At 39.5% G+C, this 14,650-nt stretch overlaps 1 protein-coding gene and 1 pseudogene across 2 annotated transcripts in view; both read left to right on the forward strand.

Moving 5' to 3' along the window:
• The first annotated feature begins 1,983 nt into the window (after nucleotides 1-1,983).
• Nucleotides 1,984-2,102, forward strand: LOC112485246 (annotated as a pseudogene).
• Nucleotides 2,103-3,838: 1,736 nt separating this feature from the next.
• Nucleotides 3,839-14,650, forward strand: part of ALCAM (activated leukocyte cell adhesion molecule) — a 180,783-nt gene continuing 169,971 nt past the window's right edge. For both annotated transcript variants that reach the window (XM_015595311.2, XM_025050925.1), the window contains exon 1: nucleotides 3,839-4,588. In XM_015595311.2, the coding sequence (XP_015450797.1) occupies nucleotides 4,516-4,588 (73 nt within the window). In that variant the 5' untranslated portion in view covers nucleotides 3,839-4,515. The remainder of the gene's footprint in view (nucleotides 4,589-14,650) is intronic.

A 14,650-nucleotide genomic window follows, 5' to 3' on the forward strand; every position in this document is an offset into this window, starting at 1 on the left:
ATGTTGCCTAGTGCTATGTCATTGCTTTGAGCATACTATCCTGACTGTTGATGAATTATTTTATACTAAAGATGCAAAACTCTTATTCTGTTCCACATAACATGAAATATGATTTCCTTTGGCTGAACATTATTTATTTTACCTCTTGCAGTAAGAAGTACCCATTATGATGATCTGAATTATAACTAAACTGTCTAGTAAATATCATTCGAATATTATATATCCTCAGTTGTAACAAAAGCATTTGTGATCCAGATGTAGCCAGAAAAGCTCTTTAAGAAATGGGTAAGGTGGACCCAATCTCCCATTCCCTAGATTTGAAGGACAAATATTCTGCTATATTATTTTGTGAAGCTTACACTCTTAAATTTATTTCTGACTGAGCTTTTGCTTATGTGAAATTATTTCAGTCTTTAAATGGTCTTGTCATCTCATATGTACTGTATCTGGCTCATACAGATAGAGTGCACCAGCAGTTCCCAACCTCTTTGGCACCAGAGACTGGTGCTCCTATGAGAATCTAATGCCTGATGATCTGTGGTGGAGCTGAGGCGGTGATACTAGCACTGGGGAGTGGCTGCAAAAAAACAGATGAAGCTTCACTTGCTAGCCCACTGCTCACCTAATGTGCACCCCGGTTTCTAACAGGCCACAGACTGGTACCAGTCCTCAGCCCAGGGGTTGGGGACACCCTGGGATGCACTATCTTATTAGCTAATTTTCTTAAGAAAAATGTGTTTGAAGTTAGGAAGCTTTATTAAAATTTTGGAAAGATAAAGGAATTTATATTTAAATCAAGTCTCCCTGCAACCAAAAAGAAAGTCATAAATTTATTGTTAGACATTACTGATAAAGAAAGTGGATATGAATAAAGCTCTAACATCAAAGTGCCTGGGATAGAATCACAGCTTTACCATTAGTATGGATCACTGCATGACCTTGGGGAAGTTACTTCATGTCTCTAGGCTTCAGTTTCTTCATGAGTAAAATGAAGAGAATAGCATCTACCTCATAGGATTATTTTTGAGGAGGATTATTCCATTAATTCATATAACTTGCTTAAAATAACATAACAATAACTATAACGAATTAATTAATGAAAAGATATGTAAAGGCCTTCTACCATTTCCAAACTTACAACAGTGAGACTTGGTCTTTGTTCCTTCCTCTCTTCTCAATATCTCTTCCTTCATTCCCCTACCAAATTTCATTTTTTATTTTTATTATGTTGTTAAATACAGAGTAGTTTCACCATCACTTTTGTGGCCTTAGCTATTATATGACTAATAGCCTTGAGAGTTACTGCTCCAAGTGGCTTATCGAGGCATTTTCCTAGACTAGGACATTCTGAAAGAGGAATTCTGAAAGCAATTGACTTTATACACAAATATCTACTACACATGTTTGTATCTAAGGCAGTTGCTTCTAGAATTCTATGTCTTGTGTGTATGTATGTATACGATATCCTTAATTCTTAGATTGTATTTTGATCCAATTTAGCTGCACATCTTTGAAGGTAGTACTCTAATGTGTCATCACACTTTGATTATGAGACTGACCTTTGCTCAAGGTCATTCACTGAGTAAGTGCAGAACAGGGATTTTAACTAGACACTGACTACTCTCCAAAGTCCCTCTTTCTACTATATCTAGCCAGTTATTTGTGATCTCACTTAATTCTCACAGCAATCTCTCAAGAGGCTGACAGTATCGTTGTCACTTTTTATATTTAAGGAAACTGAGGCTTAGAGAGGGTAAGTGAGGTTGAACAAGATCACAGCTAGTAAATGTCAGAGCCCAGATCAAACAGTCTGACTTTTGCAGATCAACTATTTAACAATTATGCTATTATGCTATTTAACAATTATTCCCACCCCAAAATAAAGAGGATCAGATAGACAAAATAGGACATCCAGGTTAAATATACAGTCAAGATGATTTGTTCTAATACATACTACGTAGAGCTGCATTTAAAAACAATTCCGTCTATGGCCATGCTACCTTGAACAAGCCTGATCTTGTCTGATCTCAGAAGCTAAGCAGGGTTGGGCCTGGTTAGTACTTGGATAGGAGACTACCTAGGAAGACCAGGTGCTGTAGGCGTAAAAAATAAAAAAAATAATAAGGTATTGTAAGCTGACAAGGTCCTTGCAATCTGTGAGGTCAACCAAGGATTGCCTCGCCTAAAAATAAAAAATAAAAAAAATAAAAGAAAGACAATTCCTCATAGGAATTGAATTCTACAGGATCCATCCGAATGCTAGCAATTCGGTGAAATTTATTTATGGAATACATAGAATACTGAATTAAAAATCATTTGTCTCATTAGCTTTCCTGTTGGTTCATAAGATGCAAATGAAATGTTAAGGTTAAAAACCAAGGGGGTGAAACTACTTATTTTAAGAGGAAAAATATAAGCGCTCTACTCTAGAATACTGTTACTGTAATGTAAGGAGAACCAGGAGGGCAAGTAAGTCGGGCGTTTGACAAATATCACAGCTGAAGATGGAGTTTAATAGTTTCCAGCATGAAAAGAGAAAGAATTCAAAGATCATTGTGTGCGTGTGTGTGCGTGTGTGTGTGTGCGTGTGTGTGCGCGCGCATGTATGCATGTGTCCGATTGTTTTATTAAGCTTCTCCTGACGCAAATTCCCCTCAACCCCATCTAGCTGATGACTGGAAGCCTTTTGATGAAGTACAGTACGAGAGGATCACTAGTTGGCATTCTCTGCTGGAGACTAGCCTCACAGAAGGGTGACTCTGTGATGCACGAAAAGCTATTTAATGCCCCGGCGAAGTGGCTCAGGGAACAATATTTTATTAAGCTTCAGGGATGAGAGATGTGATCCCGCATCCCTGATTTAGAGACACTTTGGGCTCTGACGGCTCCACCCTGGTGTTCTAGAGGAAAAATATTCTTTCATGCCCTCTGCCTAATGTGAAAGCAGCACAGCTTCTCGATGTTCCGCCTGGGAGGTGGTTCAGTCTTTAGAAATTGCCTGAGAAGCCTGTCCATCTGCTGGGGGTGCCTGGATTTCTGGAACGGACGAGGAGGAGCTTGGCTTTTTGTCTGAGTAATTTAAGAATTTTCTGTTTGTAACTTAAAATCGCCACTTAATTCAAAGTGAAAGAGACACACGCTCTGGCTTTGCAGACATTCGGAAAATCCGTGTGACGAAGTATGGCCTAGAAACTCCTGATTTAATTTCCCCCAGGAAAGAGTAAATATTTTCTATTTGGTACTGAGCAGTGCACTGAAGTCATATGCCTTCGAAAGAAGGTGTGTGCGACAGGGCGGCGGGGGTGGGGAGGAAGGGGGCGGAATCAGCTCAGTATGTGGGGAGCCCCCGGCCAACCCGTAGCCGGTCCTGTTCAATGCCAGGAAGCGAGTTTCCACCTGTGCCGCCTCCTCCAGCCCCTTCCTTCCTCCTTCGCTCCCGCCCTTGGACCCAAAGTGCGCGTCCCGCGTGAGTTCTCCACCCCCACCGCCCTGCCCTGCCCCGCCCCGCTACTCTCTATATAGGCGAAAGAGGCTGCCACCTCACCGCGAAAAGTCCCCGAGTAGGGAGTCAATGCTATGGGAGTCTTGGGGAACGAAAAGGGCAGTCTGGCTTTCTGAACCGCGACGAGGCTGAGTGGGCACACTGAACTGAGAGGCTTAATCACGAGGGTAACGCCACAGAGAAGTGGCATTCCCCGCCGCCCACCCGAGCGCGCGGCTTCTGTGTCTGCTCCCTATTGGCGGGTGCGGTGCCAGGGGCGGGGCCACGAGAAACCCCGCCCAACGGGCTTCTGCAATCCGCGCGCGCGCGCCTACCCGGCGAAGTTCCGGACCTGGACAGTCTACGACTCGGTCCTGCAGCGCCTCTAGGCTGCGGATCCGCGCTCCAACCACCTGCTCCGCGCTGCGCCCTGGAAGCTGGTAGAAAAGAAAAGGGAGGGAGGAAGCGGAGGGAGGAGGAAAGAGGCAGCTTACACACGCCTTCCAGTCCTTCCACTCAGAGCAGCCCGGAGTGCTGCTGCCACCGCTGCTATCCTTGCTGCTATCACGGCCACCGCTGCTGCCACCTGAGGAGACCGACTGGACCCTCCGCGCCCTGTTGCCACCCCTGGAGATTCCTTCCTAGCACCCAGCTTTTTTATGCACACCTCCACTACCATTATTATTATTATTCCAAGAGAAGAGAAATAACAGACCAAGAAAAAAGAACCACGTATACCTTTCCGAATTATTCAAGTGTCTCCCGGGAAAAGAGGGTCGCCGGTCTCAGGAGGAGCTGACAAGAGGGACAAGGGCGAGTGTTGAAAGGGAGGGAGGAGGAGTTGGAGCTCTGCGTGGTGGAAAGTTACGTGAGGCGGAGACCCGAAGGTGCAGCGCCACAGCTCAGGGGGCGGTGTGTCTGGGAGAAGCCGCTGCCCCTTGTGTCCCGACCTGCGAGCGCTCCGGCAGGGAAAGGAACGACGCCCCCTCCTGCAACGCGGACTCCTTTGGTGGCCCCCTAGGAGGTGGAGGAATATGGCATCGAAGGCAGCCCCCTCCTGCCGTCTGGTCTTCTGCCTCTTGATCTCCGCTGCTGTCCTCAGGCCAGGTGAGCAGGGACCTCGGAGCATCCCCGGACCAACGTGGGCTTGGGGACAGTTTCCCTTAGTCCCTGGCCCAGGCCTTATATCGCCTGGGTAGTGTTCTCAGAAGCGTGGGGGGAAGTAAAGGGATGGCGGTGCGGACGCAGAACTGTTCTGGGTTCAATTACCTATGCCTCACATTTGGGCTCGGCCGGTTGGCTCAAGTTTGGGCAGAGACTGGGGGCACTGGGTAAATTTCCAGGAACTTTGGGTGCGGCAAGGGTCAGGGCTCCAGGAACCCGCGGGCAGGATCGCCTTACTCTCCCCTTCTGCCAGTGGCTCCCTCCTAGGCGACGAGCTCTCGCCCGCTGTTAATCCCTCCAATCCCTGGACCTCAAAGTCCACCGCACTTCGCTCCGGGCAGTTTTTCTTTCGCTTAGCTCTCTCAGGCAATAACTGGCGGCACTTTTTAGTGATAAAATCCCCTGGTAACTTCTCCATGGCATGAGATGAAGAGGCGTTGGGAGGGGTGGAGAAGAAAAAGGACTTTAATCACTCCCTTAAAAAATCCTCCTAAAGCTTAAATTGTGATTTGGACGCCTCCTCCTTCATTGTCTTGGTAGGAAGTGAGTGTAGGGGTGGTGGCAGGCTAAGGACGCAGCCTGAACTAGAATATAAGCAGCTAGGTTTGTGAGACCTTATTGAGGGGTTTGTAAATTTTTCAAGACCCGTGATTCAACCTCAGGTCTCAGTTCTGTACTGAACCTTAGAAGAAACAAGGCAAAATCCCCTAAAACTAAAATATTTCTCTGGGAATCCCTTTCCGCACCCCTACGGCCGTCCCCTAGCTCTGTCATCCTGAGACCTGCGGATGGCTGACAGTAGTTGGTCCTAACAGCGCATTCTGCGTGCTCGCCTGTCAGTTGACAGAGCATCAGGTTCATTTCCTCGCTAGACTTGAGGGTTTTTTGAAAAATTTTCTCCCTTTGAAGTTTTGATCTCTCGCCCTTTGTAGACAGTTCCAAGTAAAACTCCTACTTGTTATATCGGCTTCTGTTTGTTCTTTTACCCATTTCTTTAGTTTTTATCAAAGAAAAACTCACTCCCCATTCGCATCTTAAATTTCTGAACAGCCCTTCAGTTGGCAAGTTGAGGCCAAAGAAGAGGTTTGAAAGCTTCTGGATATTTCCCAGGAAAACGGGGAAAGTGAGGCTAGGGGCTAGAGCTTGAGGATCACAAGTGTTTGTGAACTGCTGCTGTGTGTGTTTGTGGTGGTAATGGTGCAGGGGAGAGGTGTGCCCTCTCGCGATCTCTTTATTAAAGTTTACATTTCTATGTGATGTAAAGCGCTCACCTGCTATTTTGAGCCTAGAGAAAGAGGCATCAGTGCTGTATCTCTGGCTGTGGGGCGGGGACTGTAAAACGCAAACTGAACCATCCTTAAAGCAAGTGGAGTAGGGCAAGAAAACCCAGGAGGTCGGGCGGGGAGATCTCTTTGGATTGGCACAGTGTATGTAGTTTTCTCTTTTTCGTAAGCCCAGTGTCCGATGTGGGAAGGAAGGACATTCACTCTGGAGCCAAGGGGAAAGAAGGGAGAACGAGGATGATGTAGTTTGTAAAATACAAAGATTCACAGGCCCACAGTTTTCAGTTTAACCTTCTCGCCACTTTGAGAGGGTAATCTCACCTACAGCCCCACCCCGGGAGCACACGCACACGCCCAGTTTTCTTTCTGTGCGGTCGCGCTGGTATTTATTTTCAGTGGCGTCACCTCAGAGGACAGGTTTTTCTGCACGTTTAACTGCTAAAAGGGGATAGGTTCCACTTTCAGACAGCCTGAGTGGTGATTCTACTGGCGCTTGGTCTCTCGTTTCTTCTCCGCACCCAGCTGCGCGCTTTCGGAGAGCGTCAGCCGGACTCCCCCAGGGGTCTGAAGCCTCAGCCCCTAGGATCGGTAGTTTTCTTGAATGTGTCCAGCAGCACATGCGCCAAGTTCTCGGTGAGGTGACAGTGTGTTTTAAAAGAAAGGATTGTGGCACTAAAAAGGCCATGTCGGGACTCAGGACGAAAGTCCTGGACAGCAAGTGCACCTTCTTCTGAGATCTCCGCAGAGCTGAGTCTGGTGGGGATGCAAGACCAATGGCTGGTTTATTCAAAGGGACTAAGTGACTTCCCTGCCTGCCGCCCTTCATTTCCGGGGCAGTTTGTAATAGTGTGTCCAGACCTACAGGACAAAATTCGAGTCCATGAACCTGATCCTGCAGATCTTTTAGTCTGTAGTCCTTATATAAACATTGATTTATTTTAGGTATGGCATGCTACTGTTTTGAAGGGAAGGAAAAAATATGTATATGAACCATGAAAACTGATTTGGGACTTATAAAGGCAATGAAGTATGTGCGCATCTTCTGAGGAGCAAAGAATCTCATTATTCTTATAGAAAGAGCGTCAGCCTGTGGTGACATTTTGTATTGCTTTAAAAAAGGCTTTCCTTGATTATTTACAACAAGGAGGTGGGGCCCTGCAGTTAACTGTTTCTTCACTTGGGTCATCTGTGTTCACTCTTCTCTGGCGTGTTTCTTCATTGCTCACTGATATAGGTTCATTCCAAGACATAATCACACTTAAAGCTTTTTTTTCAGTGGGATATTATTTTCAGAAAGTATTGCAATAGGGCCTTGGGAAAAGCATCAACTCAAATAGAGACCTCCTGAGACTATTAAAATTTATTAATTTTAAAACTGAAAACTGTTTAATAACCAGTAAATATTGTCTTTTCCTTGATGATTTATTTAATATCCAATAAAAATTACAATTTAATAGGGTACTATTTTCATTAAACTACTTTTTCTAGGCTTGGCTCAGGATCATCTACCTTGAGCAAGTCATTTCACCTTTTTGGGCTTCAGCTTTCTCATAGGTAAGGAAAACAGTGTACTAAGAATCTTCTCTCTGAGACAGCTGCAGCTCAAAACTCTGTTTCTAATGACTGAAGATTAAAAAGCTGATTAGGGCAAGGCAGAGCCATTTTTTTCTATTTTTTAATGCTTTCAGATAGTCTGAGTGGACACAATTCATGTAAATTGTTTTACTAGAAAATGTCAGTGGCTATTTTGCTAATTTTCCATCATTTTTCCTAGTTTTATAAACTCATTATAATATCTTGTGCTTATTCCTCAGTAGGCCTGAAAACGACCGTTTAAAAAAAAAAATTGTGATGGAGAGGAATTAGTCTCCCATTCTCCTGGGTAAAGAGACCTCAAGAGTGGGAAAGGTTTTTAGATCTCAAAAAAACCCATTAGTGTAACCCATGCCTTCTGGAAGTCTACCTCAAAACTTCACATACAATTCCTAGAACAAAATATAAGTGATGGTTGACGCTAATATGTTAATGTGACAAAACCTTATATATACGCCCCCAAAATGCTCCTAAACAAAGAAGTTAATTTGCACTGCACCATGGTTGTGAGTGCAATATAGAAATAAATAGAAGATACTACTGCTTTCCTCATGTTTTCAATTCTATACCATTCCAAAATGTTTTCATGAGTAATCTAAACAAAAGTTGGATTCCAAACTTTTTCTGACTTTACGGAAAATTTAAACTATCCTGTCTTTTTAAAAAGAAATTTAGAAGGAAATCTTGTATATTGTTGACTTATTAAAAAGAAAAAAATCAATAAAAACCTACTTTGATAGTCATAAGTATTACCAGGAAATTTTATATCTTGGGGTCAGAATTCATGTGTTTAATTTTTAGCTATGCAATATAAGAATGTTGTCACCTTGTGAAAGTTATTTTTCTGCTCCTTTTAATTTTCTCCCTATTAATGCATGGTTCTGATTAGTAATTCCCTTGCTCAATATTTTGAACTCTTCAAGTTGAGATATTCCATTTTAAGACTTTTACTATATTAATTGAATAATACTCTTTATTGTATTTAATTATCATGATCATTTTATAAAAAGCAGGCAAAATGTTTTTTTTCCTTCTTTTTCTTCTACTCCCCAAGTTTTCACACCATTAAACATAGGCATTTGTAAAATTGAGAACTAAGTTGTCAACATCACTTGGTATGAGATGGCAGTATTTTGTCATATAGTATTTTAAATTCTTTACAATCACCTTGTTTTATATTCTCAAACACATCTCTTTCTGTTCTGGCCATTTAATTTGCATAAAACATCATCAAAGAGCTCTAGCTCTTTGAAGCCATTAACTCAAGTAGATACATGTGATGTGTACATATGTTGCTCTCCCAATATGCAGGAGAGCAACATAGGTGCACCTATGATAAGAGAGTATCTCTGTCCCTCTATGTATACATAGAAAATGAAATTTGACTCCTCTCACAGTGTTAATTTTGTTCTTCATTGTTAGATTTTCACAAAGATACATTTCATTTCTTACATATGAATGTATTTGGCATATTAAGAAATGAGTCAACTCACTGGAATATTAAAGAAAGTTTTCATAGGAGGGGTTGGTGATGAATCAATATTTATTTGATTATTACTTTTGGATATCAATTTCTTTTCAATAAGAAATGAAAAAGACCAGAGAAATGTCCATTTATATTTCTCATTACTTTTTTGTATCAGGTCAGAATTTTCCCTTTGCTGTGGAGATGAAAGTTAAGACTAAAATATATCTTCTATATTTAAGAAAAGGATTATAAGCAATTTGATAAGGTTAAAGTGTTAACAGATATTTGTAATTATTGATGTTTTCATTCAGCTAATTTTCTCTGTTTAAATAACAAAATTTATATTCTCTCTCTTCCACCATATTATTAGATGGAATACCATATATATTTCATCTAGCACAAGTTCTAAATGTGCTGTGGTATTCAGCAATTGTATTATGGTAACCTGTTATCATAAGCCATTGTTGTAGCATATATTTTATTTCAAGAATGAAATTAGCTTTTAGTGCTGCCTCTCTTACATATCCAGTTAGTTCTCAATTATCCAATACATTCAAGAGAAAATCAGAGTTGTGCATGAACCAAAACAGTTTCTAATTAAAGAATTACTTAATTTGACTTTGAGTTGAGGTACTTTAATGAACATGCCTGTGTCTGACCTTCTAGGAATTCATAGTATTACAACATAATGAAACTAAACTGTGGAAGAATAGATTAATCAGAAATTAGACAGCTGTCCACTTTCTCTAGCTTGTTACCCTCTCTTTCTTTTTCTAAAACTTTCTCTTTTATCACTTGATGAACCATATAGCCTGGTATATCCAAGACAGTTCTGTTTTATGCCTGATGTCTTGATTCAGTTATTAATGGTACCCTATTTTTCTCTCAAAAGTGCAGTTTGGATGACAAATTATATAGTTGCCATAATTATGATGCTTGTCTATATGTCTGCCTTAGAGTACTTAACTGTAAGACATGAATTCATCATCCTGACTACTGCATGTTTCTAAACTTTTTTTTAAAATTTAAGCATCAGCTACAGTGAACTATCAATAGGAGTTATATGCTCCTTTAATGTCAAGTATGACAGAGAGACAAGGTTATAGCCTAGAACCCTAGAATATTGTAGTGGGTGTGGGACATTAAAGATCTCATGGATTGGAATGGAAACAGAATTAACCTGATATGCCAAGAGAATAATGGTGCTTGAAATTCACCTGAGAGCTATACTTAGCTATAGAGTATTTAGAGAAGGCCTGTTTCAGTCTGATCCTGAAATCCTTTATCAGCCAATTGCACACTTTCCATTCTGTTCTTTTATAAGATTTCTTGGTAGCTTACTATCAATTTGGGTCTAAAAAATAATTGCAGGGATGTCAATAAAATTGAAGGAAGCCCTAAGTCTTTCTGTACATGTAAGCTACAGTTGTATTAATTAGAAATGGTGACCTGACTTGAGGCAGCCAACAATATGGCTAGGACAGTTAGTATTCCTAATTAGGCACCCGAGTGTTATTTGGTTCAGCTATCTCTGAGTGTTTCAGTCACTCAGAAAGCCCCCAAAGTAGTTGGAGATAAAGAACGATGAGAGGGTATTATCTAAGCACACAAGATAAAGGATGTCACAATATTGTCCTCTTTAATAGAGAAGAATGAAGGAAGAAAGCATTGGCCATTGTGGCTAAAACTTCTGTGAGTATATTCCCAAGTATTTCCCTGTTAGTGGGGAGGTTTCTGAGTATAGAATCTACCTCGCTCCAAGTCAGTCAAAAAACATACAAAGAGGTCTAACTACTCTTATTAAATTTTTGAGCCACAGTCTATCAGTCAGTTATGCCACATAATAAAGTACTCCAAAACACTGCTTTAAATCAGCAACTATTTTACGTGTACGCTATTGCGCAGGTTGGCAATTTAGTCAGGACAGTTGGATGTTTTTCGGATTTTAGCTGGATGTCTTCATTCTACAATAGTTCACTATGAGTCAGCCTGGGCAGCTTTTCTTCTGGGAGTTGGCTGGCTGTTCAGGGAAAATCGACTCCTCTCCCTGGTGTTTCATTCTTTAATATGCTCCCTGAGACTTATTCTCTTGGTGGAAGCCACATTTTGTTGGTCAAGACAAGTCCCACACTCAGCTCAGATTCAAGGGTGGGGAAATCATCTCCACCTATTGAATGGAAAGAGCTAAAAATACTTTGCAAAAGATATGGATAAAGACCAAGAGAGAGAATTGGGAGAATTTTTGCAATCAGTTCACCTCTCACAATAATAGTGGGGGATGTAGCAGCAGCAAAGACCCTACTGCAGATCCTTAGCCCCATATTTACAATTTTCACCCTCCTCTTCTTGATCTTTGGGCAAGAAATATGACAGTTTTTCGAAGCTCAAGCAGTGTCTAATAAGAATGCTGTTTCCCACTGTTCAAACTTTATCTTTCCCTGAAATAAAGTCATAGAAAAATTCAGTGTGTGTGTGTGTGTGTGTGTGTGTGTGTGTGTGTGAGAGAGAGAGAGAGAGAGAGAGAGAGAGAGAGAGAGAGAGAGAGAGAGTGACGGGTTAAAGGCATACAATATGCAGTCCATGGTCAGAAGCTAAAACATGATAGAAGAAGAGTGGTTGGAAAAATGAGAAGATGCCTTAAACAAGACATTCATCTTGTTCAGTTCTCTTACTTGACAGTTGGAATACAGAAAGCCCCGGGTTAAGAGATTACCTAAAATTCAATAGCAAATTAGCCAGCTTTTAGAGACAACAATGTTCTTAGTTTCATTTATGCCTAGACTCATAGATTCAAGGTTTTGGAGCTATAAAGAACCTAAAATTACTTAGCTACTTGCCTAAGATCACATTGTTGGCTAATTCAATAGTAAAACTTATGTGAATTAATGATTCAACATACATAACAGCATGAAATAAGTACTGTGTTTATTGAGAGCTCAATACATGCAAAGCACTGTGCTTGGTGTTGGGGTTACTGCCATAAACTAGTTCCTGTCACTCCAAAACATTGTATCTTCTCTGGGAAACAGACATCAATCAACTAATTCCATAATTATTTGCTAGAAGTTTTGCTAAGTACTACAAGGACAAATAAAGAGAATTTTACATCAGAGTGGCCAGATTTGGCCTGGAGTTTAGGAAAAAAATCAGAAAGGTTCTTTCAGGAAGTGGTATCTGAGGTATGTGCTGAGGAATAAGCAAGGAAAATACATAGGCTGGGAGAATGGTATAAGTGAAGACCTAAGGTGGGAAGGAACATGGCTTCTAACTCCTAGAGGTGATCAGGAATTCCTTGAAGTTATTCAAATACTTTCCTGTAGTTTCTCTAGTTTACTTACTAGTTGTGGGGTTCAGAAGAGGATCTCTTTGATATTTTTCATATACTCGGATACTAGCAAATATTTGCATATACATTTCCCCCCTTTAAAAAAATGAAATGAGAACATTCTATATTCACCATTTGGTATCTTTCCTTTCCATTTAGCAGCACATTTTGGAGATGAAGAGATTATCCCATGTCAGCACATATAATTTTACCTCATTTTTTAACATGGCATACTGGATTTTATTGTATACACCATAATTAATGTAACCATCTCCTCAATTCTTAAAAATGTAGATTGCTTCTGATCTTCTTTTATTATAAACAATACAGAAATGAACATCCTGATGCAAGTTCTTATGCATATGTGCAGTTATGTTGGCAGGGAAATGTCCTGGAGTGAAATTACTGAGTTAAAGAATATGTATATTTTTCATTTAGAAAGAAATTAAAAAATTACAGTTCAAAGAGTACATACTTTATTATATATTTGAAAGTTGCTAAGAGAATAGGTCTTAAAATTTCTCATCACAAGAAAAAAATTTAATTATGTATACAGTGATGGACATTAACCAAACTTATGGTGATAATTAGTTTGCACTATATACATATATTAAAATATTATGTTAGAAACTTAAAACTAGTTCAATGATATATGTCAATTATCTCAATAAAAAGTATATGCTTTTAAAAAGTTTCAACAAAAGTATATTGGGATGCCCCTTCCTCATACTTCCTCTATAACTTTGTATTATTAGTATAACTTAAAAAGAAAAAACAAAAAACAGGATAACAGATTGATTCTTATTTATTTAAAGCTTATGAGAAATATTAGAATTAGAGAAGTAATGGGCATGCACACTCACTTATAAGGCAAAAGCTATGGATAGATTGGTGCCTACGTTTGTTATACATGGGATGGGGCCAAAAATGGGCGGAAGAAGTGCATTTACTATGAATTATTGTCATTGCTTTTTACACATAAGATGGCTAACTTTTAAAACATAAACTATGCAGTTATAAGCCATATTTTCTTCCATTTTGGAACATTTATACCCTATGGAAGCTTTAAGAATAGTTGATATTGTTTTTTATTATACAAGTGGTTTCCAGATATTTGTGTTAGTTTATTGTTCAGTATACATTGTGTGGGTGGTCTAAGTAATGCCATTTTGTAAACCTTGTGTAATAGGTCTTGCTAAATCGACTTCAGTTACTTTTAAGCAAATCATACTTTGAACAATTCTCCCAACAAGTTTGTTTTAACAGACTCATCAAAATTGTTTATGAGCTGAGAAAAAGTACCATCTTCTGTAAATTTATTTAAAAAGTCAGTACCATTAAATGTATTTCACCTCGTAGTTTTTGGACCTATTATAGAAAGGAGTAAAATATTTATTTTATAGCCATTTTTATATAGAAAAACCATAATAATATATATATGAAATTTTCAACAAGAACATGCTGAAGATATATATTTTAAAACATAGCAACAAATATTTGTAATGGAGTTAATATCAATATGCACATACTGTAATTTCATGAATAAGTCAGTTTCTGCCTAGCATTTAGTTTTAAGTGTTCAAACTTGTAGCATTTATACTTTATTCTGCAAGCATTTTCTCTACCTAGATGGTATGACACTTTTCAAAAAAAATGTTTACATTGTTTGTAAGACATATATTTTATATTTTTGCAGAGATGGCATGACTCTAAATATGAATAATGCTTTTGCTATCAGATTTAACAGTAAAATGTAATACATATTTGGAATTACCCCGTTGGATTAATCCCGTACTCAACCCAAACCAGTGGATGATAATCTAGTTCTCAAATAGAAATTTTCTTTTAGAAATGACTGTTTAGTGTAAGATAAAATTGCTTTTCTTATCATCCGAGAATGGAAAATAAGTATCAGTTTATTAAAACAAACTGTATCTGCTCAGCTATTTTTCTCTTTTCTGATAAGAAATATGTCTCCTTAACTAAAATAAATGACCAAACAGTAAAAAAGAGTAGAGTTTCAGGGTATGCTTTGGAGGTTATAATTTTCTAGAATTGATCCAAAATGTTTATTTACAAAGGATTTGAACTGACTGAGTAGAGATTTTCTTGTAGACAGCATGGCTAGAGATCAAGGATATTTTTTAAAAATAATTATTTAATTTTTATAGACTGTCAATGCACACAGATTTCACAGACTGTCAATATAGAGCACAAATTCCATTGCACAAGAGCTCAAAACTTGGGCTATGGATCAGAGTATTAGTTTGATTCCTAGGTCTTATCTGTTTTCTCATTTGTAAAATGAGCATGGCAATACTACCAAGTTCATGGAT

The sequence above is a fragment of the Pteropus alecto genome, unplaced genomic scaffold (assembly GCF_000325575.1).
Source record: "Pteropus alecto unplaced genomic scaffold, ASM32557v1 scaffold270, whole genome shotgun sequence".
Classification (NCBI taxonomy): domain Eukaryota; kingdom Metazoa; phylum Chordata; class Mammalia; order Chiroptera; family Pteropodidae; genus Pteropus; species Pteropus alecto.